General features: G+C 42.7%; 2 protein-coding genes across 2 annotated transcripts in view; one reads left to right on the top strand and one right to left on the bottom strand.

Annotated features, from left to right (window-relative positions):
• Window positions 1-7,271, top strand: part of slc1a7b (solute carrier family 1 member 7b) — a 115,618-nt gene extending 108,347 nt beyond the window's left edge. Inside the window, exons 9-11 of the mRNA XM_034081390.2 lie at window positions 2,747-2,881; window positions 3,048-3,147; window positions 6,730-7,271. Of these exons, the coding sequence (XP_033937281.1) occupies window positions 2,747-2,881; window positions 3,048-3,147; window positions 6,730-6,990 (496 nt within the window). The 3' untranslated portion in view covers window positions 6,991-7,271. The remainder of the gene's footprint in view (window positions 1-2,746; window positions 2,882-3,047; window positions 3,148-6,729) is intronic.
• A 3,211-nt stretch (window positions 7,272-10,482) lies between these two features.
• On the bottom strand, window positions 10,483-20,356 carry LOC117445027 (podocan-like). Its single transcript, XM_071202964.1, has 5 exons — window positions 20,228-20,356; window positions 15,260-15,526; window positions 14,707-15,150; window positions 14,053-14,201; window positions 10,483-11,653 (listed from the first exon to the last, which is right to left on the bottom strand). The coding sequence occupies exons 1-5, from the start codon at window positions 20,354-20,356 to the stop codon at window positions 11,515-11,517; spliced, it is 1,128 nt and encodes a 375-aa protein (XP_071059065.1). The 3' UTR covers window positions 10,483-11,514.
• Between the last annotated feature and the right edge of the window lie 6,552 nt (window positions 20,357-26,908).

Here is a 26,908-nt window from a genome sequence, read left to right as displayed (position 1 = left end):
GAAAACTCTGAAGAATTATCACTGCACCCGCCTGAGGAATGTTCTGATTATGGGAGACATATGAGACACACGGAGGAGTCTGCACCGCCCGTCACCCCCTGTCAACACCTTTGAGGATACTCCGTTCACCCTTTCACCCTCGCCCACCCTCCTGGAGATCGCTGAACCCACAAAGGAGATACAGAGAGTTGGCACCGATTCCTTCCTGGAGTTCAAAGACCAAACTAAGGCGATACGCAGGGTTGGCAGCATGTCCTTTACCCCCGCTCCTAAACGACGCCCACCACAATCACCGCAGAGACGCGCACCATCTCCCCCGTCTTCATCACCGCGCCTACGTCAACCACCTCCCCCCCTGGCAGCATGTCCTCTACCCCCGCACCATCTCCTCCGTCTCCATCACTGTGCCTACTTCAACCACCTCCCCTCCCTTCAAGAAAGCATCTGCAGTCTCCGAAGCCTGATAAGAATGTGTGTGTACAAAACACAACAAACTCTTACTGATATGTGTGGGGTCCAGGCTCAAGGGCGTATGGCACTCTCAACTCTTTCCAGGACATGTCGGGGCCCTGCCTGCCAGTAGCTTTGCCGATATCTGTGTTGATAGGTAATAGATTAAGAGCGGTGAATCATCTTAGAAACAGGAAGCGCTCAAACGTTTGTGTGAGTTTATCTAATTTAGCAGTGATTCCATGTCAGCCACAGCTTGTTACAAAAAACATGACTGATAGTGTGTTTAACAAACTTAAACTAGCTTTATTAAATGTCAGGTCTTTGGCAGGAAAAACATTTTTAATCAATGATTTTATCACTGAGCACAATCTCGATTTTATGTTTTTAACAGAAACTTGGATTGAACAAAATAACAGTGCAGCTGTTCTTATCTAATCAACCCCTCCCAACTTTTTTATGAGTCAGGAAAGAATGCATAAGAAAGGGGGTGGAGTTGCTATTCTGTTCAATGATTCCCTTCAATGCAGGAAGACATCGTATGGAAGCTTTGATTCTTTTGAATATGTGGCCCTTCAGCTGAAATGCTCCTCTCGAGTTCTGTTCCTAAATATCTATAGACCACCCAAATACTGTGCAAGCTTTTTTGATGACTTTACTGAACTGCTGTCTATAGTGTGTATTGACTTTGACCATCTAGTCATTGTTGGTGATTTTAACATCCATGTTGACAACCCCCAGGACAGAGGGGCAAAAGAACTGTTTTGTGTTCTTGATAGCTATGGACTGACTCAGCATGTGACGGAGCCCACGCACAATAAGGGGCACACTCTGGACTTAATTATCTCAAAGGGTCTACATGCTACCACTGGCTCAGATAATGAAAAACAACAAAATAAGTTATGCAGATGACACACCAATTTACGTAACAATTTCACCAGGAGACTATGCTCCAATTCAAACACTGAGTAAGTGCATTGAACAAATCAATGACTGGATGTGTCAGAACTTTCTCCAATTAAACAAAGATAAAACTGAGGTAATGGTTTTTGGAGCCAAGTCAGAACGTATAAAAGTTAGCACTGAGCTTCAGTGTGCAATGTTCAAAACTACAGATAAAGCCAGAAATCTAGGTATAGTCATGGACTCTGACCTGAGTTTCAACAGTCATATTAAAACAGTTACTAAATCAGCCTACTATCACCTAAAGAATATATCTAGGATTAAAAGACTAATGTCACAGCAGGATTTGGAAAAACTTGTCCATGCCTTTATCTTCAGTAGACTCGACTACTGTAATGGTGTCTTCACAGGTCTCACTAAAAAATCTATTAGAAAGCTGCAGCTGATACAGGACGCCGCTGCTCGAGTCCTCACTAACACTAAGAACGTGGATCACATCACTCCTGTTCTGAAGTCTTTACACTGGCTTCCTGTGTGTCAAAGAATAGATTTCAAAATATTGCTGCTGGTTTATAAAGCACTGAATGGTTTAGGCCCAAAATACATTTCTGACCTCCTGCTAAACTATGAACCATCCAGATCTCTCAGGTCTTCAGGGACTGGTCAGCTTTCTGTCCCCAGAGTCAGAACTAAACATGGTAAAGCAGCGTTCAGTTATTATGCTCCAAATATCTGGAACAAACTCCCAGAAACCTGCAGGTCCGCTGCAACTCTTACTACTTTTAAATCCAGGCTGAAGACTTTTCTTTTTGTCGCTGCTTTTAATTGAACTATTCATATCTTAAACTGCACTGTAACTTTTATCCATGTATTTTTTCTTTTAATGTTTATTTTATTAGCTTTTCTTTTTTAATGCTTAATGTCTTTCATTTTTTGTAAAGCATTTTGAATTGCCTTGTGTTGAAAAGTGCTATATAAATAAACTTGCCTTGCCTTGCCTTGTGACTTCACAAACATAGCATTTTTTTTGCCATAATTTCTATGCTTTCAAACAACTATCTAACATGATAACATGTATGAAGTTATAAGATTTGTATACACTGCAAATGTACTGGTTGAGGGTGATACATCCGCAAGGTAGTAATTATAGTTCTGTTAAACTCCATTAGAGGGTAAAATACAGTGGAAAGATAATTGCTTTTGTAAAAGAGGAGTGATGATATACCGTTTTGGAGAAAAAAGCTTATCCTTGTGAATTTGGTTGTGCATTGTTCTTTCATCAACAACCTTCAACCTTTGTTCATGGTCTCAGCTCAATATTTATCTTCAGTTGTTACAATACATTATATTAAAAATGTCTTTGTTGACATCATGTTTCTTTTTAAATGTCCAGTATCACAGCCACAGCAGCCAGTATTGGTGCCGCAGGGATCCCACAAGCTGGACTGGTCACCATGGTGATAGTGCTAACATCCGTTGGGTTGCCAACTGACGACATCACTCTCATCATTGCAGTAGACTGGGCATTGTAAGTAGCAAGTGTGTTCACTTACTTCCAGATCCAAATTATAAATACGAGATAAAAAAAACACATGAGCCCCATCTTCTTCATCTCCTTTTCATTTGGTCAAAATGTCTAAAATATTTGAGGTTGATATTCGTCTTATCCTCTCAAATGTCTTCCTCTTCTACAGAGACAGATTCCGAACCATGGTGAATGTAATGGGGGACGCTCTGGCCACAGGAATCATGGCACACATCTGCAGGAAAGACTTCATGAAAGAGGGGGATGGGGTGAGTTTTGATTATGGCTTCAGTTCTTCTCTATTTATGACACTTGCCCAATTGTGACCCTAACATGGATTTTCATTAAAGGGTAATTCATAACAAAAGCATGGACTGGATGTTATTAATCGAGCTGCTCCTGGGGTGTTCTCAATACTACTTTCTGAGAATTGAAAACTAAATGAAATGGCAGGTTTATTTTAATCTGAATGTCCAAACATTTGCTAAACATTAGCGTTAACTTAAGTTAATAAGTTGCCTGACGTCTTCACGGCTAGTTTCCGTGTGCTGACAGTGACACTGTAGGCCTGGTATGGGGGGTGCCGTCTTTTGTAGGCCATCAATAATTCCTGTTGAGGTTGTCACAGTTAGTGTTTAATAATGTTAGTGGCAACTTGTCATGCATCGTTTTAGTAGTGGATAAAAACAATGTAAAAGAACATATTAGTTATTTGTAACAAATTGAAGAATGCAACAAACAAACTCCATTATAGAAGACATTTAGAATGAAAGGATATTTTTGTATCTGTAGTTACTGTCCTTATAGATTATACAAAATCAGGAGCTGTACATCTCTTATTGACATGTTGCATACATTTTCATCCCAACAAGTCCTCCAACTCATACGACCAAATGGGTCGATTGTTTAAGCCCTTATTACGACCAAATATGTCGTTTGTTCAAGCGCTTAATACGACCTATAATTACGTTTTAAAATTGTCGGCCTCCAGTGCTCCCGTTCAATGCAAACGTTTATTCACAAATAACCCTCTCTGTAAAATCCTAAATTGTAGGATAGTTTGGCCATTAAAACGCTTTATGATTAGATTTCTAGCGAGAAGTATATATTGTACTTTTAGAATCCACGCCCAGTCGATATGTAGGATCTATAGTTTGATAGATTTTACGAAGATGATTTGAGGTTTCGTCAGGACAACGTGTGTATATGCGGCAAGTTTCCATGTAAAGTTACGGGTTGAAAACAGTATTTCCGGTCTCGCCGTTTTCATAATAAAACCAATGATCAAATGATTTAACGTTTGATATCTGCACTACTCATCCACTAAAAAACATCAGTTTATCCTAGTTAATTATACGACATTAATTGGTTTAAATTCTGTACAATGCTTTTGTGTTTTTCCCATAGGTTTTTCTCTTTCGATTCTGAGAGACACATTTCTGTTTTCAGAGGTTTTGATAGGCTAAAATCACGCCGCAATGCACGTCGGGATATGGTGTTTATGTGATATGAAATCGGAAAACATTAAAAAAATAATAATAATACTTTATTCCGAGTGTTCTTGCTTTTCTCTTTGAAAGTCATCACATAACGGCATTGCAATACACGGTTCGGCTGCATTAAATATTACATATCTGCCCTAGATATGTATTTATAGAGCCCTGATCAGAAGACCTTTTGACAAACTGGAAGAGATGCCGCCAAAACTGAATACGTGACGTGGATCATACATATATCAACAATTAAACAACATCTTCCATTTCTTTTCACACAATACGTCTCCTTGCAGTATCAACACTAATTCGGCTGACTTTTATATTTGATCCAATTAGTAGATAGTCTGTATTTACACCATAACGGTGCACAGCTGATAGAAAGGGACTTTTTTGTAGTTTTTAAAGATATTACTGATTTTCTGAACTACCTTTCCAACTCCTCATGCAGTTGACTGTTACAGGTCTATACAAGTTCATGGTACAATGCATAAGCTTCACATCGAGAGACTGAAACTGTATTTTCCTTTAACGTTCTGTTTTAATTTCACAATAAAGTTTATAGTCATATTATGTACGATATTATTATGTTTTATTAACTAGACCACTGGTCTAAACCGCACCTCCTAGTGGTTAAAGCACGTTATTGAATTTAGTTGTAGAATAAGTTATATTTGATGGAAACATTTAAATATTAAGAGTAGCCTACATACAAAATAGGGCTCAATGATAGAAATATAGAATGGAAAATATCAAGAAGATACTGTAGTGATCTCTACAATAAAACAGTTTAGTGCAGGACGTCCAAAGATATTAACAGGAGGATGTGCAAAACAGACAAACTGATAAGGCTGAATTTTACTCAGGTGTAACTAAAGTCTGATTTAAGGGTTGTTTATATTTCACATCATTAATCAGAATCTGCAAAGTAACAAAAATAAATGTAGTAGAGTAAAAATACCAGGTTAACCTCTGAATTGTAGTGGAGTAGAACAAAGTAGTACATGCTGCTGTAACAAAAACATTTCCCAACTTGGGATCAATAAAGTATCTTAACTTAAGATGATCGATGGCTACTGCCATATTTGCTAAATGTGCATCTGAACCTTGACAAGTGCATGTTTCAGGCTTATCAATTAACAACAGGAGGGGTCACAGACATAAGACCAGCTGTTAAATAAAGCTCTTCTGACCTTAGCTGTCATGTGGTATTAATGCTGCCCATTATGGACACAAGCAATTTTCACCCATGTATTAATTATATGTTTTAAATTTGATAACACCAATGTGTTTCGTATCCCCTAAACCTCCAGGGATGTATACAGTTTAATACTGGCAACTTCTAATTGTGGGAAATACAAAAACGTCTTTTAAAACTACATTTCCCAGTAGAGACGTGCCATAGAACATGTTGCGAAACACACAATAGCCAGCAAGTGTAATTCTGGGGGGGAGGGCCGGGCTGGACCCGTCCAAGTCCAGTTTTGGATAGTCTGGCGTGGTTCCATTCCATTTCAAAGAGCTGTTTGACAGCGTAACCTTGTCGCACTGCCACTCCAATATCCAATCACAGAGCTTGAGGGCTAATCACGGGGTTTGTAAAGCAAGGCGGATGTTGTAGTCCCAAACGATAGCTGGGGATTCTGGGTAGTGTAGTGTCTTCGGAAACTCTGTATTGTCTAAACTCCGAAAAAACAATTTGTTTCTCCGAATCGAAGGTTAAAAACACAAAAGCATTGTACACAATTTAAACCAATCAATATTGTGTAATTAACAAGGATAAACTGATGTTTTTTAGTGGATGAGTAATGGAGATATCACTGTGTAATCATTTGACAGTGAGGGGAATACTTCCGGTTTTATTATGAAAACTTCGAGACCGGAAATACTGTTTTCACCCACGCTAACTTTACATGGAAGTTGCCCCATATACAGTCCACGTTCTCCTGGCGAGACCTCAAATCATCTTCGTATATCTATCAAACTGTAGATCCTACACATCCACTGGACGTGGATTATAAAAGTACAATATACACTTCTCGCTAGAAATCTAATAAAAAAGCATTTTAATGGCCAAACTATTCCACAATTTAGGATTTTCCAGAGAGGGTTATTTGTGAATAAACGACCCTCCGGAGCGTTTGCAATCGACAGGAGCATGTTGTTTCTTACACGACCACTAGAGGTGCTACACTTTAAAACGTGACTCTGGGTCGTATTTAGCTGCTGAACAATCGACCTATATGGTCGTTTTTTGTAGGAGGACAGGCTGTTTCATCCTGACATTTGTCTGTAATTTTTTCTTCTACTTCCTAATTCCATTTGTGCTTCCCTTCCTGTGAACCCATCGGCCCCCAGGTGCCTCTGATCTGTGAGCCCAAGCCCGTGTTGAACGCCCCAACTATGATGAACTGTCACAACAACAACGGTAACTACCGGCCCCCTTCTTCAGGAGGCAAACACGAGCTCGTACCTTCTGACGTGGCCAGGCTGATGCAGCTGGAGGAGGGCGTCCGGCCGCCTGCGGAGAGGAAGAAGCCTCCGATTCCCCCGAGGCACCTGAAGAAGATCAAAGAGCACTGCACCATCGACATTAACGGTCTCGAGACCAATGTATAGTTCCTCCTTGAGTTCATCGGTTTTCTGTGTAGATTTGCTGAGCAGAACTTTGGAGCAAAGGCTGTCTTTACCGATGGGAGGACAACGCGGCTTGCATCTTATCATATTGGGGGGGACAAGATGTCCTGGAAACTAAGAGATAAGCCTCGTAGTGGGAAAATTGTATAGCAGTGAAATGCTTTCTGTGACTGGACAAGTATCACACTGACCATGGATACCAGAACATGTTTATGATTGTATTCATAAAACTTGTCCTTGGTGTGGACCTACTGTACACCGTAACCCCCCAGACTCTGATGTCAGGTGTGAGTACTTGCATTGATAAACTGATTTCTATTTGATATTTACATTTTATATAATTTATGATTTTTTTGTTCTGTGTTTATAATATTTTATACTAGTGCAAGCAACCAGCTGTTTATGTTATATAGGCAGCCTGGTTTCCAACATCTACGATCCAATACAACTAAACTGCATTGTCAATTAAGTTTCAAGGTAAAACAGTTTTGTTTTTGACATGTCACAGATTACTTTGAAATCAGTGTGAGATCCAACTGGGAACACACGACGACTCACGGATTAAGTACATTAGAATGTGGGGGTCAAAGATAACTGTGACCTCACATCCATTTAATTCTTGTGATCGCAATATCTCAAGAGCACCCGGTAGGAATTTCCCAAGAGACAAACCTCCACCTGGACTCAAGAATCAACTGATGACAATTGTGTGTTCAAAGGTAACTGTGACATTACAAAACATTCTGGCTATTCATACACTGATCATGACAGTGTCCCACACATGTCTAAAAGGATACAATTATAGCCGGATGACGGATTGGCAGAAGGCTTACAAGTAGTAAGTATTGCCACTGAATATTTTCTGTTGCCTAAACATAACCAATTGTTTTTGTTGCTTTATTATTTTTCTCTGAATTATTTTAACATATACTTTAATCTTTGACAGTAATCCAGAATTTTCCCTTGAAAGTAATTGAGAATGCAGTTGACCTGTATCAGAAAGTAATGTCAAGGAGACAGGGTTGCATATAAGACACAAGGCATGAGTGCAACTGTCTGGTTTGAGCTAAATGATCAGATGCCCTGATTGTTTAGTTTTGCCTTAACAAAGCTGGTGAGGTTGACGGGATGACCGGGAAGAGAGGACTGTGGTCATGTGAGAAAGGTAATACTAGAGCAAAATTGAGATGTATTTAAACAGCCTCAGGAGCACCTGATTTTAATAAACTTTCCAGTCACTTGAACAGCCTAAAACAACCACTGGTAATTCAACACAATCCAACGGGGCCGTATGTTGGTTGACTAGATTTTTTGGCTACTATGTATAGTATATCAAACATGACCTGTGCTGTGTCTCAATGTGCATACTTCTGTACATGCATGTGCTATTTTGAGTGCATACGTGCGCCCCCTTACAAAAGTAAGGCAAATATGCAGTCAAAATAGCCTACTGTATGTACCCGGATGGTGCACTCATAACAGTCAAAAAGTCTGGAATGGTTTACACTTCTCACACTCATCAACGACAGCCATCTTGGCCACGTAACGGAAGAGGTGCAACCAGCCTCGATTGCAGTTTGACCGGTTAATGAGAATTAATGTTATTATCTCAGGAAGAAATTAAGTTGTGTGACAGTTGCACCATTTTAGAATAAAATAAATATATCTTTATACATAGGAAATTGAAGTTAAAATATGCAATACAAAAGTATCTAAACACTGCTTAAGAAATGTTGAACACACAGGCTCATTATGAAGACATCGTAAAGCTCTCGGTTCAATCCCTGTAGGCAGTGCTGCCACTGGCCAAATTGGGACCTAAGCTAATTGTGCCCCCCCCCCAGTCTGTACAGGAAACTCCTTGTTGTCAGGTATATCCTGTTAAAGCCATGTTTCCATAAAGCACATTAAGCTACACTCTAGATATTCTGTCTGACTACTAGCTAACACTGTTAGCTTGTCTATATCTTAAGCCAGTGATAGCCTATTACAGTACCTTGCCCTGGACATGAGGGGTGAGATAAAGCTTATATCTCTGTTTCTCCAAAAAGCTGGACCAAGTTCTCGTTCTTTGCATCAGATGCCACCTTTATTTTTAGTGGTTAAATCGGGCAGTCGGTAACGATTTGCTACTGTGGACTATAACGTTGCTAGCTAGCTAGCAGCAGCGATCACTTCTGGTGAAAGTGTTCAATTTGACCCAACAATACACGGACAAAATGTATAATCTGCGTAGGTATTCACTGTGTACAACATACAGTTTACTAAGGGAATTGTCCAAATTGAGACACAGCACTGAATATTCTGTAACAACATTAACTTTTGCGCTTTTCTACTGTGTTGGTTAATATAAATTCTCAATATTCTGCACAAAAGTGATTCAAAGTTTAACTCGAGGGTTAAGCTATATAGTATTTTACTCTAATCACATGCAAGGTTTTATGTATTTTGTCATTTTATCCACTATTTTGTCAGCTATGTGAACAGTAATTGTCAGAGACTTCAGAGTGAAAAAGCTGCGAACATTTTTCTCATGGGAAGAGAACAGATTGTTAACTGAGATGTGTTTTGCCTCCTGTTATTATAAATAATGTTTAAGCACTAGCCTCATATTTGGAGTCAAATGAGAAATGAACAGTTACACTGACCTGTGTGAGAGAACCGGCTAAAATATGAATGATATGCTTTGGTGAATGTTAGGAAACGCAATCTTCTTCAGCCTTTTTAAAATCATATATTGCTGTGTTCAATTACTGTATTTGTGGAAATACTATACTGCTGTATGTGAAAGTGACACTGTATTCATAGTAATATAGTGAGTGTAATAGAATGAGTATTTTCAATGTCATGTACAAATATTTAATATCATTTAAAAAAGCAAGAAATAGAAATTAACTTAAGTAGCAGCGGAATGGGTTGAAACTTTAGATGTGTTTTGAATATTTAATTCACAAGCACATTGTAAAAGAACAATTACAAATCATGATTATATCCATAATTGTCTTCATTATAGGTAAATTACTGGTATTTAAGATTCAAGGCTGTCATTCTGATACCTCACTGGCTCTTCATCTGTCCCTTTTGTACTTTTACTGAAGTAAGATTTTGAATGCAGTACTTTTATTCGTAACAAAATACCTTTAAAATGTAGTATTGCTTATTTTACATAAGGTAAAAACATACTCTTCTTCTTCCACCACTGCTGACCACCTGCCGTATTTGACGAGATGGAAGTGAGAACACCCAGCTAAGCTTTAGTCTCTGAATTAACAGTCCTTGAGAATTCCTTCCTGGTTGGTTTGACAGCAGCTGTGTTAACTGGTGGTAACATCAAGTGCAATTTAACAACACAAGTCCAAGGGTTCTGTTCGAAATGTCACACTTGTTGTCCACTGGCGCAAGCTAACATGCTCTGGGTGGCTACTCTGTCTGTCTTTGGAGAGCGTCCCACCAAATTGTGGTCCAATGGAAATCAACACGTTACATTCTTTTAATAAAAAAGACAATGTCATCCAACAAAGAAATACTGAACTCATTAAGCAATATGTGCATCATGTCCTGTCCATTTACCTATACAGTTCATGACCTTACACATTGTGTCTCATGAATCCCTTGGGTGTTGTTTCTCATTGACAAGCAGCAAGCCAGCAATTCCAGTGCTCTGCAAGGTCAAATGAGTGTCTTTTGAATGGAGTCTGGTGGCTTTGGAGAGATCTGAGATCACGGTGTCATTTCCCCATCAGAAAGAGATTTCTGATGGCCTAGTAAAGCAGTGAAAATTGCTGGGTGAGTGCTGACTGTCATCTATAAAAATGTGTCATTCAACAACAATTGAAAATCTGAGCTATCCCTTTAAGGATTGTAACATCCCATAAGCTTCTGAAGTGGGAGGTCTTGCTCTTGTGTTAATTTATTTTATAACGGAATGTACTTTTTCATTGTCTATATGTCAAAATTAAGCAATTTGAAAACTCACGTCATTTTTTACATTTTAAAGATAAAAAAATATATATTTTTGAAAAATAAGCACTTTAGATTAAATCATAATGAAATTGAATTGCAGTAATATAATTTGTACTGAGTGTCAAAGGATTTTTGATTACTAAGGGCTTTCTTGGTTTAAAAATGAAACTGCTAATCTTTTACCCTTGGTGTAAAAACACTAATTACTACTTTATTGTGGTATTGATTCTGAAACATTCACAGGGGAAAATTGACATTTACCTACTGTATGCAATGTATTTGTTTTTAATGCACAAAAACACAATCAGACATATATGTTGCGTGTCAACAGTCCAAAACAAATATTTAAAGTTCAGATATAAAGATATGCTATAATAACCAGCCTAAAAGAAGGAACTAAAATAACTTTATCTGGTATCCTGCACCAGAGATATGTAACTTCCAAACAATAATAGCACTGGAATTACATTCAAGGGTTAATTCCTTATTTATAATCAGTTTCTGTCCTTGACACTAAGCGGTCCAATGTCAGCTAACTGTGTCTTATGCTTCCAGTTCCTCCTCTATCTCCTCTCTTTTAAAGGGGAGGTCGGTGTTTCCTGTGCCAATGTCCAGCACTTGCAATTTGGACAGGTGTGCGAAACAGCTTTCGTCCACAGAATCCACAGCCAGGCGGTTAAACCTTAAAGGAGGAAAAGGGAAATGTTCGTGATGCTTTATTACTCAATTGACAGTTGGCTTTTGGTGACATTTCAGAGGCAAAAAGCTAAAATCCTGTCAGACAGCAGGTGACATATACAAATCACATCTGTCAGCTTTGATCCACTCAGGGATCAGTGTAGTGGCACATATCTATCGAGAATATATGCCACAATGAATTTCCCGCACAATGTTTTAATTCAATCAAATACTATACATTTAGTAGGTTTTTTTACTCACTGAACAGCAAAGCACTTATGAAACACTGGAATGACCTGATCTAAATGCTTGCATATGTTGCCCATGATCTATAGCCATGGGTAATACACATGCAGTTAGTAATGAATAAACACACGTAAATCCTCCTTTCACTTCCACTTACTCACAGAAAGCATTCCAGCCACACTGCCAGCTGTGGGGGGAGTTTGGTGGGAAAAAGAAGAAAATAAATGTGGCAACAGCTGATATGAATAACACAAAGAGCACAGCAGCCTGGAAGGGGTCAAGTCCCGTAAACACAGCCATGAAGCAACTAGGTTGAGGTCAGGCTGACAACCAAACAGAACACGCACATCTGAAACCTCTCCACTGTGCTGTCTGACTGCTGCTTTCAGCTGCAGTGCCTGTGGGTGTAAACCTGCACTATGTGGAATAAACCAAAGTGGAACATTTGCTGAATGCACACAAGAGATGGAGGGATTAGATACCACAACGCAGTACTCTGCAAAATGAAGCTCATTCAGACTGTCCAACACAGAACATGTATTTGATTAGTAATAACGAAGGCAACAGGGATTGTAACATAGAAAATTATATTTTGAACTGTGGTGTTAGGAGTTAAATGTAGGGTTTAGTAGAGTTTTCACTATTGATAATTATGAAGGTATCAACAGCTTAGGAAGCCTGGTCTCCTTTCAATTACCTTTCCCTTACGATGAAACTGCATAAAGTGTTGCAGTGATGACATATTTGTGTAGGCCGACTCGGAAGTTAGCATCGCAAGGGCTCCCTCAACAAAAATAAATGGGATTTACCCATTGGATTTTTGGTATAGTATATTGCATAACAAATATGTTTGGCAAACACATACTGTATTTATGATACTTAAGATTATTTGTTCAGCAGGATAAATGCAGGTAAATGCAGTTGTCAGAAGTAAAAAGGTAATGTTAGGCAATAAACAAACATCACGGTTGCATGACTGCGCACAGCCAAAGCTAAGCTAAAGGCAGTGTAGTGTTGACGTGATGATGTTTAGTATCTCATTTAGCCACTTGTTAGCAACTACCGTTTTTGAGACACGTTAACGCTTCATACATTCTCAAGTGGGGTATTTACTGATGTACTTTACAGTATATACAGGAACCAAAAGTGAACATCTCTTCGCCTTGTTTTAACCACAGACCTTATTTCAGGCTTCTAACCACAAACATGTCCAAAAGGGAACCAGAATTGGTAATATGTGAAGTCATTTCTGGGTTTTAGCACTCTACACCACTCTATAGTCATTTACGTTTTGAAAGAAATCTATTATTTGTTTTGGAAAATAAACAGATATCATTCTAATCAAAAGCCGTGGAGGTTTACAAAAGAAAAAGGAAATGTTTGAACAACAAATATTCAGTCATATAAAATGACCGAGAAAATGTTTTGTGGCAAATTGTGTATGGATCAAACTAAGAAAATATAATTAGTTGAAAAGCAATGTTCCGGAAAGAATATTTAGTATTGTTTGAACAGAGCCAGGACAGCTGTTCCCGGTCTTTGCGCAAAGCTAACCAGCTGGCTTAAGCTACATTTCTTGTGTTTCCCAACAAGGCAATCTATTCCTTCAAATTACGCAATACTCTTACACTACTTTCATAATATTGAACAAAATCCATTCAGAGACTTTGAGCTTTCTGTACTGTGAAAGTCGTCTTTCCATCCACACTTTCTCAATACCTTCTCATTGTCCATAAACTCTGCTTGTAAGAATGTGTTTTGAAATGGAGGAAAGAACACAGGCGTACCCAGCAGCTGCTGTCCCTTGGAGACCTGCAGAGCAGTATAACAAAAGCAACAATTTCCACACAGCCATATTTCAGTCACACTTGCACAATCATTCCCTGAGTGGAGATCAATCTAAAAAGGAAAAGAAAGTTATGAAAGGGCCCACCTACCAGATTTCCACAAAGCCCTTACAGTGGCAAATAATGGCCTGTTCCCTCACTTGTGTTTCATGCAGCTAATTTGAAGTAACACAGCTTATGCAGACAATCATGAAGGACAAATACAGAGTTAACCATTGCGTAACACCCGTTGAGAAAAAAGGACTGACAACTACCCAACACTGAGTTCCAGAGATACTCAGTGTTGGAAAATGGTTTGTGGGTCTCTTACCGGAGAAAGATGCCTTTGATGTTTGGAGTGCCTTCAAATGCTGAAGCAGGAACACTTGAGATACGGTTACTCTGCAGGTAAAGGTACTCCAGGGACTCGGGCAGGTCAGACGGGATGTGTGACAGCTGGTTGCCAGACAGGTCTAATGTCTAAAAATTACAAGATGCACAGTGAATACTAAACATAATGCTTTATGTTCCCTGATCTGTGTACAGAGGTTCTTCATTGATCTCAGATCGGATTTGGGTATTAGTATATAACACTCATTTGATTGCTGTTCTCTGCTTCTCTTCCTGCTTTTACAGTTACATCCTGTTATTCACTGAAAAAACTGAAACGTTCACTTTAATTAAATGTATAATGTCAGCCGATGTTGCATAACTGTATTAGGTTAGTTAAAAGCAAATATATTAAGTTGAACCAAAACCTTTTTTATTTGCCTTCAACTAACCGAAAACAGTAATGTCAAATCTGTTGAAATAATAGATTTGATAAAAGTCAACGTTTCAGTTTTTTCAGTGTACTAAAGCTCCATTGAGCTTCACAAGAATCTCAAAAGTCCAGGTTGGGGATTGTTAAGTTCCTGTAGTGGACAAGCACAACACATATCTTGCTCTTATATCCGACATGTTTCTTTCTCCTATAGCCATTTACCGTGAGCGCAGTCAGCTCCATCCAGGCTCCCTGGTAGGCTGAATTCAGTTTCAGCTGGTTGTCACTCAGGATGAGCTTCCGTAGCTTCTCCATGCCCGTCAGTGTACCATCTGGTATGGAGTTAAGCCGGTTGTTCTTGATTTCGAGCACCTGCAGGCTGCGAGGAAGACCCAGGGGGAACGAGGACAGGCTGTTTCCCGACAGATCCAGGGTTTCCAGAACACGCAGCTTTCTGAAAGCCTCGCGGTGAAGCTTGGGACTCGTCAGCTTGTTGTAGCTGAGGTTGAGTTCTGTCAGGGTGTACAGCATGGCCAGGTCGTTACGGCTAATGTCAGTAATGAGGTTGTGAAGCAGCATGAGGGTCTTGGCCCTCTTAGGCAAGCCCCTGGGAACCCTCTCCAGCAAGTTGTTGTACAAGTGAAGAGTGTGTAGCTTCTTCAAACCCTAGGCAAAATGCAAATTTGTTTCACAAAGCATTTGAGCATTTTAACCTCCAGGCTGTTCTGCCAAATTAAATTATAATGTGAAATATCTTTATAAAATAGATATGTACCCGGAAGGCAGACGGGTGGATGGAACGTGAGCGCAGCTTGTTATTGTGAAGGAGCAGGTACTCGAGGTTTCGGACAGAAGCAAGAGCGTCTCCAGGGATGCTACGAATGGAGTTCTTCTCTAGATGAAGCAGTACTAGATTGCGCGGCAGTCCCGTGGGGACCACACTTAAGTTGTTATTTGACAAGTCCAAACACTCCAAGCTGCTCAATTCGCTGCCAGAAAAGAAGAGATAGTAATCAATTATTTGTGCTTTCTGTCTGCAAAACGATTATTTACGCACATTAAAAACATATATATATATATATATATATATATATGCTGTCCTTCTTTTCCACTATTCAATAGCAACAACGGTGGCGGAAGAAGTACTCAGATGTGTTACTTAAATTAAATTAGAAATACTACATTTTAAAAGTACTTTGTTAAAATACAAAAGTATCGCCATCAAATTATATATATAAATAAATAAGTATATATATATATATAAGAACCAAAAGCAATAGAACTCATGTGTAATGGCCTATTTCAGAACCATCATGTATTCTTATCACAACTGGTAAATGTAGAGCTAATTTGAATAACATTTTTATCGTGCTGCTGGATGTCTTAACCTATACATGTATGTCAAGGTTTATTTAATAATGGATTAAGATGTTGCATAATCATCTAAATCTAAAAAGTACTTATCAACAACATCGGTCAAATACTGTAAATGTTGTGGACTAAAATGTACAATATTGGCTTTTAATATGTTGTGGAGTAGAAGTACGTTTTTTTTTTCAACAAATGTCATAACTATAGGTTACTTACGTAACCCCAGGTCTCAGAGTAACATGAAGTGAGATGTCTCACTATGGGATGCGCCTCATCGCGGAGCAAACAGAAGCATCAATCTCATTACGCCAATCCTGATTGGCTGGTGATCTTGCCGTCAGCGTCAGGGAATTCACCCCCTATAAGTAGCTTGCGCCACAACGCATGCGTCATTCAAAATAAGCACCTCTTCTCGCTTCACCATAGCAAGGAGGGCCGTCTGGTGAGACATCTCACTTCATGGTACTCTGAGGCCTGGGGTTACGTAAGTAACCTATAGTTCTCATTCATAACACTCCGTTTGATGTCTGACTATGGGAAATTGTAGCTCCCGTATTGCCAGACGAGCTTATCTCGAAAATCACCAAACCGACCAGAACTTTAACAGGTAGGGCTCCGACTCAACCAGGTGCCCAGCACTGCTTGAGTCAAACTGGGAGTAGAACGTCCAGACTGTTAAAAGGCGGACAAAAGTGAGCGGCGAGGACCAGCTCGCCGTTTGCACCAATATCTTGGATGGGAGATATCCTGGACAGAGCCCAGGATGCAGCCAGACCCTGAGTCAAAAGAGCTCGCGGACCCGAGGGTGCCTGCGAACTCTGACTCGTATGAGCCCCACAGCAATTGCTTCCACAAACAGTGGGAGAGCCGTTGCTTAGTAACAGGCTTGCCCCTATAAGGGATAGCCCAGGACACAAGGGGCTTGGTCATTATGACGAAGCACCCCTGATCTGTCCCTGTGCGTGCGTAAAGCACGGGCTAGACACGGCAAATCCGGCCGCTGTTCTCCGGAGGAATACAGTGGCGGGGAGGATGCCTCAATGTCAAATATGGTACCTGAACCAACCGCCTTAAAATAAAGGCAGGGTTGGGCTTCAACCACACTTTGTTTGCCCTGGGGCGAACCGAGTGCCTGAAGACTGTACAGATAGTGCATGAGTGCCACTGGCTCGCTTGGCAGCTGCCAGGGTCAGCTTCATGTCAGACTGTATTCAGATTGTACCACTCATGGGCCAGGCCCATAGAGCCAAGCGCTCTGGGTGTGGGTGAAAGATCGCCCCCCCCGCTTGGGACAGTATGTCCCTGCGTAGTGGGAGCTGCCATGGCTGCCCGCACAGCAGCTGATATATCTCCGCTAGCCAGTACATAGCTGGCCAGTGCGGAGCTATCAGAATAAGTGTGTGGCGTTGCTCTCTCACTCTGGCCAGAGTTGGAGGTATCAGAGCCAGGGGTGGGAACGCGTACAGAAGGCCCGGGGGCCAATCGTGCGCGAGTGCATCCACGCCTAACGGTGCATTTAGATCACGCATCGAAAAGAACAGCTGACACTGAGCGTTGTCTTTCGATGCGAACAGATCCACCGTGGCTCTGCCGTAACGCACCACAGCTGGCTCACAATCCTTGGATGTAGAGTCCAGTCTGCATAAAGTGTTGCACCTCTGGACAGTAGATCTGCCCCGAGGTTCATCACTCCCGGTACATGCGTCGCTCAGAGAGAGGAGACGTCTACCGCTCCATAGGATAAGTTTGCTCGCCAGTGTGTGTAACTGGAGAGAACGCAAACCCCCTTGCAGCCAGTGGCGCAGTGCCATTACGCATCTCACAGTAACCATCACTTTAGTTTTAGGGCGGCCACCCAGCGCTGAAACTCCCTCATGTGTAAGCGTCCCAGTCGTACGACCAGGATGGCTGACACCATGAGCCCCAGCAATCGCAGGCATGATCTGAAGAGAACATGTTTGCGCAGCTGGAAAAGAGCAAGACAAGCTCTGAAAGCTTTCACTCTTTCCGCTGACAAGCGAGCTGAAAAGGGCACCGAGTTCAGGTGTAACCCTAGGAAGAGTATAGTCTGCGCGGGGCACAACATGCTCTTCTCTGTATTTATTATGAAACCCAGGTTGAGCAGGTGCTTTACGAGGACATTTGTCTGCGTAACAGCCTCCTGCTCCGACTGTGCGAGAAGCAGCCAATCGTCCAGGCAGGTCGCCAGGCGAATACCCTGTTGTCTTAACGGGGCTATCGCGGCTTCCGTACATCGTACAAACACCCTTGGACTGAGAGACAGACCAAAGGGGAGTACTCTGCATTCATAACAGATCACCTGAAATGCGAACCTCAGATATTTCCTGTGTGGGTAATATACTGGGATGTGAAATACGCATCTTTCAGGTCAACTGATGTAAACCAGTCGTTTGTCGCACGAGCCGCAGCAGAGATGTGTGAGTGAGCATTCTGAACTTATATCTTTTTAGATATTTGTTCAGAACCCTCAAATCAAGTATTGGCCGAATTCCGTTCCCTCCCCGTTTGGGAACGAGGAAGTACTTGGAATAGAAGCCGCCCTGACTCTGCTCGGCGGTACAATAGATATAGCCCTCTTTTCTAGAAGTGAGAGAATCTCTTTCTCCAGAATGAGGGCTGACTCTCCTCGGGCCTGCGAGTGCAGAATGCCCGAGAAGCGAGGGGGGGTGACAGCGAATTGGATTCTGTAGCCCCGTGTTACTGTCTTGAAAACCAAAGCAGATGATGTGAGCATCTTCCACTGCATGCTCCTCAGAGCCAGTGGAGATGTCACATCTCCTCCCCTCTGAGTCTCTATTTGTTGTGTTATGGGGCCCTCTAGTATCTGAACACAGTGGTGCCCCTTTTCGACAATACCCACCGACACTGCGCATGCGCGTGACGGTGGTGCCTTCACAACCCCAGCCGGCACTGCGCATGCGCGTGACGGCGGTGCCCTTAAAGCCCCAGCCGGCACTGCGCATGCGCGTGGCGGTGGTGCCTTCACAGACCCGCCAGTAATCTGCCTTTTGAGAGATGCCGTAGCTGCTCTCAGAAGGGGAACAGTTGACGGGCTGTTTATTGGTTTTATTGATTTTCTTTTCATTTTTTTGAGCTGCGCCCTCGGCCTGAAGCCTGGATGCGTCAGCGGCAAATGTTTTATAACAGAAGAATCAACCAATGTGTGACATGTGTTTGTGCGGACTTGAGGATGGTGTTGATGCATCTCTCGAGGCGGCGGGAACACATTCAGAGCTGGGGAACCGTGAACTTCCAGCTCTGTCACAGAGGGGAGAAGGAGGGGCTGTCACGCCGCTCGCTTCTTCTTCCTCGACTGCTGGCCGAGATTCTGGGTTGGCTGAGCCTGAGCTGCAGCCGGAACCGGAGATTTTCTAGGCCAGCTTGCCCATGTCTCCAGCCTGGGCTGGGGACTCGGGGCGGGCTGCGACCTGTGCGTCTTCGGTGCTTTAAACCGAGCAGAGTTCGAGGCAGCTTGGGCGAAGGACTACTGCTGCGAAGGACTGCTGCTGCGAAGGACTGCTGCTGCGAAGGCAGCGGCTGGACCCTTCGAGGGAGGCAGAGGTGGAGTGCCTCGTCCTCCTTCTTCTTCGACTCACACCTCCTTTGCATGGAGGCGAGAGCTGAGCCGAAAATTCCCTCGGGAACGATGGGCATATCCAGCACATCCTCCTTTTCCCGGTCTGGGAGGTTGGTGAGGTTGAGCCATCTCGCTCTTTCCTGCACCACCATGATCCCCATTGCCTTGCCCGTGGCCTAGACGGCGCAGCGTTGGACACGGAGACAAATGTCCGTGGCTGCCCCCGGGTTACCCGACAGGTCCTCGCAGAGCTCCGCTTGGTAAGCGGTTAGCAGCGAGGACACATTCAGGGCCCTGGCGGACAACGCTGCAGCTTTGTAGGACTTTTCAGTCATTGTCGACTGAAATCGGTCCGACTTTGCTGGCAGCGTGGGGTTCCTGCTTGGTGACAGGCCCACCTTCGGTAGGAGGTGGGCCGCTACCAGCGGTTCCATGGGCGGTATGCGGAGCAGGCCGAGCTTCTCCATTCCGTCACAGTCTAGGGAGGATGCACCCTGGATTGGAACCTTGTTGCTGAAGGGCCGGTCTCTCCACGAGACCGACACCTCATCCAAAATCTCCGGGAAGACCGGAAGGAGTTGCCTCTTTGTCCGCGCTGCTTGGGGAAAATGTTTCCCCCCCGTAGCGGGACCTGGAGGTCTCCTTGGCCATTTCAGGCCACGGGACGTTGAGTCTGGCCGCAGCGCGTTTACACACGGCCTGCAGGTCCATGCTCAGACCGGGCGAAGCTGGTGTGCTATCGCCCGGGAAAGCAGCCCTCGCTCCAGGCTTTGCAGCCTGAGCCGATGACATGAAGGTGTCCTCTTCCTGTTCATCCGACTCAGACAGGAGGAATGCCAAGACGTCCTCTTCTTCGTCCTCCTCGTTGTCCAGCTCGAGGACATCCTCCGCGGGTGAGACCATGGTGAGGTCTAACCGGAGCCCCAGCTTGGTAAAGCGTGGGGACCCGTTCCCGCGTGTCTTGCCGTCACCGGGTCCCGGCCTGCCAGGGCGCGGGATTCCGGTTCTGTGGCCATCGCAGATAATGAGCCCCAGACCGACACGGAGAGGGGTTCACTCTCTGTGGCAGGCGCCCCCGTGTCTTGACTGCCGGCCGGCGGGTCAGTGGACATGGGGGGGTCCTGCTCCGACAGGCTAGCTTGTCGTGCTAACCGTCGGCGGAGGCTCTTTACGGTGAAGCGGACACAATGTCCGCACGAGCCGGGGTTGTCGATAGCGCCTCGGGCGTGTTCCAGCCCGAGGCAGGACGAGCAGACCTGGTGTGTGTCTGTGCCCGATATCTTCAACCCATAGCCGCAGAGTCGAGCCACCGAGTCCCTGACTCCTCTGGTGTGAGGGAGAGGGGCGTCCATCTTGTTCGCCTCGTGGCGTGGAGAGGGCCCGCTCTCGACAGGTAGGATGGAAGAAAAAGATGTTACCCACCCTGTCCTTAATCCGGAGAAAAGGACGGTGTGGGTCTTTTATTCCCGGAGAATACTGACTGGTGTGGCAGTATGCTCCTTTAATCCTTTCTTCCTCTGTAGAGAAGAGAAAAGAAAAAACGTCCTCGCTACCGTGGTGTCGATAGAGAGGGAGTGAGGTAGCAACAGGTGTGTTGCTAGCTTAAAAAATCAGACCTACCTTACTTTCCCGGGGAGAGAACGGCGAGGTTGATTTTAATACTAACTGCGTTAGTACTACCGTCTTCCTGCGAAGCAGAAGGAGTAGCCGGCGAGCGCCCGTCGACCGAAATGGGTATTTGGGTTCAGTCTGTGGGACCGTTAAGCTTGTCCGGCTACTGTAGAGATGTGCTCTGAAGCGAGAAGAGGTGTTTGAATGACGCATGCGTCGTGGCGCAAGCTACTTATAGGGGGGTGAATTCCCTGACGCTGACGTCAAGATCACCAGCCAATCAGGATTGGCGTAATGAGATTGATGCTTCTGTTTGCTCCGCGATGAGGCACATCCCATAGTGAGACATTGAACGGAGTGTTATGAACAGGGGTGGACTGGCCATCTGGCATACCGGGCATCGTCCCGGTGGGCCGTTGACCCCAATGTGGGCCGGTCCGCTATGTTTTTTTTCCTTTTCTTTAAATTCTAAATTCCCTCCAATTGGGCCGGCTAATTGGCTACAGAGGGCTAGCAGTGTGTTTGCCAGCATCGACACATATTATTGGTCTATTGTTTGTCATTGTCAATCAATCATGGGCTGACAGGCGCAGAGAGCCCTGACAGTGCTGTCAATCACAACACAAACCCGGGTGGGGCGGGACCTCATGGCATGGGCGGGACGGGCTGCTGCTGCTGCTGCTGAGCTGAAAATGGATCAACGGAAGAAACGCCCAGGTGGCGATGAAAAACTGCGACTTAAAAAGCTGAAGTCTCTGGAGGAGGAGGCTGGTAAATATTCTACATTGACGGACCTATTTGGTGGCCGGCAGGTGCTGCTGCGCGGGAGACGAGCGAGTGGAGGCATACATGGTAAGTACCATTAGCCTGGGGCTGGCTCGGCTACATTTTTGAGACATGTCCAAAAAAATAGAAAACGTGTTTCCATTGAATGTGATGTGACCTAATTAACTGCATAGTCCTACTTGTGACAACATAGCCCAGAGTTGAAGGGCTGTGAATGTTGGTAGTTGTGGTTGATTTTGTTTAAATATGCCGAATTGTGATATTATGGGTTATTATTGTTCAGATGATTTAGCTAGGCTAGCTAAGAGCTGCTAACGTCAGCGGTCTCTTGTTGCCATAGCAACAGTAAACGTTCACATGGACCAACGAGCTGTAAGTAGAGATGCAGAATCAAGCTGTATTGTAAATACAGATGAGATACTTTGAATTTTAGCACAAAATACAAGTAAACCGGAAATAATTAGTTTAATTTGCAATTGAATTTATTGTAATCTTTCAATTCATTTATTGTTTACTGAGGTGATAACTATTTCATAATTTGTGTGTAACTTTAATTTCTGTGTAAATGTGTTACTTTTACTGTAGTTTTCAAATGGCTGTGTATAGTGCTGTCTGGAGCATTTTCAGGTATTGTCACAAAGATCTGACTTGTTGCATTGGAACACTAGTAAGTGTCATAATGAAAACATGGCAAAGCCACTAGTGTTGTTACGCTCACCAACGTTTCATTCAATATGAACTAATCTTTTATCTGTACATTATTCTGTGGTTTTGAGTTTTTCCCCATTCAATGATAAATGCTTTCCCTATGTCCAGCCCAGACAGGTTCAGGGCAAGTCCAGCTGGTCAGTTCAGGGAGAGAGCCAGACCAATTCAGGCAGCCCAAAGACTGCACCACCTGAGAGGGAAAAGGCTGGAGAGAGGAGGAGTATGTCAGCCCAAAGACAGGACACCTGAGAGGGAAAGGCTGTAGAGAGTGAGGAGTGTGTCAGCCCAAAGACTGCACCACCTGAGAGGGAAAGGCTGTAGAGAGTGAGGAGTGTGTCAGCCCAAAGACTGCACCACCTGAGAGGGAAAGGCTGTAGAGAGTGAGGAGTGTGTCAGCCCAAAGACTGCACCACCTGAGAGGGAAAGGCTGGAGAGGAGGAGTGTGTCAGCCCAAAGACTGCACCACCTGAGAGGGAAAAGGCTGGAGAGAGGAGGATGTGTCAGCCCAAAGACTGCACCACCTGAGAGGGGAAAAGGCTGCAGAGAGTGAGGAGTATGTCAGTCCGGAGCGTTTGCAATCGACAGACATGTTGTTTTCTTACACGACCACTAGGTGCTACACTTTAAACGTGACTCTGGGTCGTATTTAGCTGCTGAACAATCGACCTATATGGTCGTTTTTTGTAGGAGGACAGGCTGTTTCATCCTGACATTTGTCTGTATTTTTTCTTCTACTTCCTAATTCCATTTGTGCTTCCCTTCCTGTGAACCCATCGGCCCCCAGGTGCCTCTGATCTGTGAGCCCAAGCCCGTGTTGAACGCCCCAACTATGATGAACTGTCACAACAACAACGGTAACTACCGGCCCCCTTCTTCAGGAGGCAAACACGAGCTCGTACCTTCTGACGTGGCCAGGCTGATGCAGCTGGAGGAGGGCGTCCGGCCGCCTGCGGAGAGGAAGAAGCCTCCGATTCCCCCGAGGCACCTGAAGAAGATCAAAGAGCACTGCACCATCGACATTAACGGTCTCGAGACCAATGTATAGTTCCTCCTTGAGTTCATCGGTTTTCTGTGTAGATTTGCTGAGCAGAACTTTGGAGCAAAGGCTGTCTTTACCGATGGGAGGACAACGCGGCTTGCATCTTATCATATTGGGGGGGACAAGATGTCCTGGAAACTAAGAGATAAGCCTCGTAGTGGGAAAATTGTATAGCAGTGAAATGCTTTCTGTGACTGGACAAGTATCACACTGACCATGGATACCAGAACATGTTTATGATTGTATTCATAAAACTTGTCCTTGGTGTGGACCTACTGTACACCGTAACCCCCAGACTCTGATGTCAGGTGTGAGTACTTGCATTGATAAACTGATTTCTATTTGATATTTACATTTTATATAATTTATGATTTTTTTGTTCTGTGTTTATAATATTTTATACTAGTGCAAGCAACCAGCTGTTTATGTTATATAGGCAGCCTGGTTTCCAACATCTACGATCCAATACAACTAAACTGCATTGTCAATTAAGTTCAAGGTAAAACAGTTTTGTTTTTGACATGTCACAGATTACTTTGAAATCAGTGTGAGATCCAACTGGGAACACACGACGACTCACGGATTAAGTACATTAGAATGTGGGGGTCAAAGATAACTGTGACCTCACATCCATTTAATTCTTGTGATCGCAATATCTCAAGAGCACCCGGTAGGAATTTCCCAAGAGACAAACCTCCACCTGGACTCAAGAATCAACTGATGACAATTGTGTGTTCAAAGGTAACTGTGACATTACAAAACATTCTGGCTATTCATACACTGATCATGACAGTGTCCCACACATGTCTAAAAGGATACAATTATAGCCGGATGACGGATTGGCAGAGGCTTACAAGTAGTAAGTATTGCCACTGAATATTTTCTGTTGCCTAAACATAACCAATTGTTTTTGTTGCTTTATTATTTTTCTCTGAATTATTTTAACATATACTTTAATCTTTGACAGTAATCCAGAATTTTCCCTTGAAAGTAATTGAGAATGCAGTTGACCTGTATCAGAAAGTAATGTCAAGGAGACAGGGTTGCATATAAGACACAAGGCATGAGTGCAACTGTCTGGTTTGAGCTAAATGATCAGATGCCCTGATTGTTTAGTTTTGCCTTAACAAAGCTGGTGAGGTTGACGGGATGACCGGGAAGAGAGGACTGTGGTCATGTGAGAAAGGTAATACTAGAGCAAAATTGAGATGTATTTAAAACCTCAGGAGCACCTGATTTTAATAAACTTTCCAGTCACTTGAACAGCCTAAAAAACCACTGGTAATTCAACACAATCCAACGGGCCGTATGTTGGTTGACTAGATTTTTTGGCTACTATGTATAGTATATCAAACATGACCTGTGCTGTGTCTCAATGTGCATACTTCTGTACATGCATGTGCTATTTTGAGTGCATACGTGCGCCCCCTTACAAAATAAGGCAAATATGCAGTCAAAATAGCCTACTGTATGTACCCGGATGGTGCACTCATAACAGTCAAAAAGTCTGGAATGGTTTACACTTCTCACACTCATCAACGACAGCCATCTTGGCCACGTAACGGAAGAGGTGCAACCAGCCTCGATTGCAGTTTGACCGGTTAATGAGAATTAATGTTATTATCTCAGGAAGAAATTAAGTTGTGTGACAGTTGCACCATTTTAGAATAAAATAAATATATCTTTATACATAGGAAATTGAAGTTAAAATATGCAATACAAAAGTATCTAAACACTGCTTAAGAAATGTTGAACACACAGGCTCATTATGAAGACATCGTAAAGCTCTCGGTTCAATCCCTGTAGGCAGTGCTGCCACTGGCCAATTGGGACCTAAGCTAATTGTGCCCCCCCCCCAGTCTGTACAGGAAACTCCTTGTTGTCAGGTATATCCTGTTAAAGCCATGTTTCCATAAAGCACATTAAGCTACACTCTAGATATTCTGTCTGACTACTAGCTAACACTGTTAGCTTGTCTATATCTTAAGCTGATAGCCTATTACAGTACCTTGCCCTGGACATGAGGGGTGAGATAAAGCTTATATCTCTGTTTCTCCAAAAAGCTGGACCAAGTTCTCGTTCTTTGCATCAGATGCCACCTTTATTTTTAGTGGTTAAATCGGGCAGTCGGTAACGATTTGCTACTGTGGACTAACGTTGCTAGCTAGCTAGCAGCAGCGATCACTTATGGTGAAAGTGTTCAATTTGACCCAACAATACACGGACAAAATGTATAATCTGCGTAGGTATTCACTGTGTACAACATACAGTTTACTAAGGGAATTGTCCAAATTGAGACACAGCACTGAATATTCTGTAAACAACATTACTTTGCGCTTTTCTACTGTGTTGGTTAATATAAATTCTCAATATTCTGCACAAAAGTGATTCAAAGTTTAACTCGAGGGTTAAGCTATATAGTATATTTACTCTAATCACATGCAGGTTTTATGTATTTGTCATTTTATCACACTATTTTGTCAGCTATGTGAACAGTAGAATTGTCAGAGACTTCAGAGTGAAAAAGCTGCGAACATTTTTCTCATGGGAAGAGAACAGATTGTTAACTGAGATGTGTTTTGCCTCCTGTTATTATAATAATGTTTAAGCACTAGCCTCATATTGGAGTCAAATGAGAATGAACAGTTACACTGACCTGTGTGAGAGAAACGGCTAAAATATGAATGATATGCTTTGGTGAATGTTAGGAAACGCAATCTTCTTCAGCCTTTTTAAAATCATATATTGCTGTGTTCAATTACTGTATTTGTGGAAATACTATACTGCTGTATGTGAAAGTGACACTGTATTCATAGTAATATAGTGAGTGTAATAGAATGAGTATTTCAATGTCATGTACAAATATTTAATATCATTTAAAAAAGCAAGAAATAGAAATTAACTTAAGTAGCAGCGGAATGGGGTTGAAACTTTAGATGTGTTTTGAATATTTAATTCACAAGCACATTGTAAAAGAACAAATTACAAATCATGATTATATCCATAATTGTCTTCATTATAGGTAAATTACTGGTATTTAAGATTCAAGGCTGTCATTCTGATACCTCACTGGCTCTTCATCTGTCCCTTTTGTACTTTTACTGAAGTAAGATTTTGAATGCAGTACTTTTATTCGTAACAAAATACCTTTAAAATGTAGTATTGCTTATTTTACATAAGGTAAAAACATACTCTTCTTCTTCCACCACTGCTGACCACCTGCCGTATTTGACGAGATGGAAGTGAGAACACCCAGCTAAGCTTTAGTCTCTGAATTAACAGTCCTTGAGAATTCCTTCCTGGTTGGTTTT

Source organism: Pseudochaenichthys georgianus, chromosome 4, assembly GCF_902827115.2.
Source record: "Pseudochaenichthys georgianus chromosome 4, fPseGeo1.2, whole genome shotgun sequence".
Taxonomy (NCBI): Eukaryota; Metazoa; Chordata; class Actinopteri; order Perciformes; family Channichthyidae; genus Pseudochaenichthys; species Pseudochaenichthys georgianus.
The sequence above is the reverse complement of the archived record's forward strand: the minus strand, read 5'-3'. Positions and strand labels throughout refer to the sequence as shown.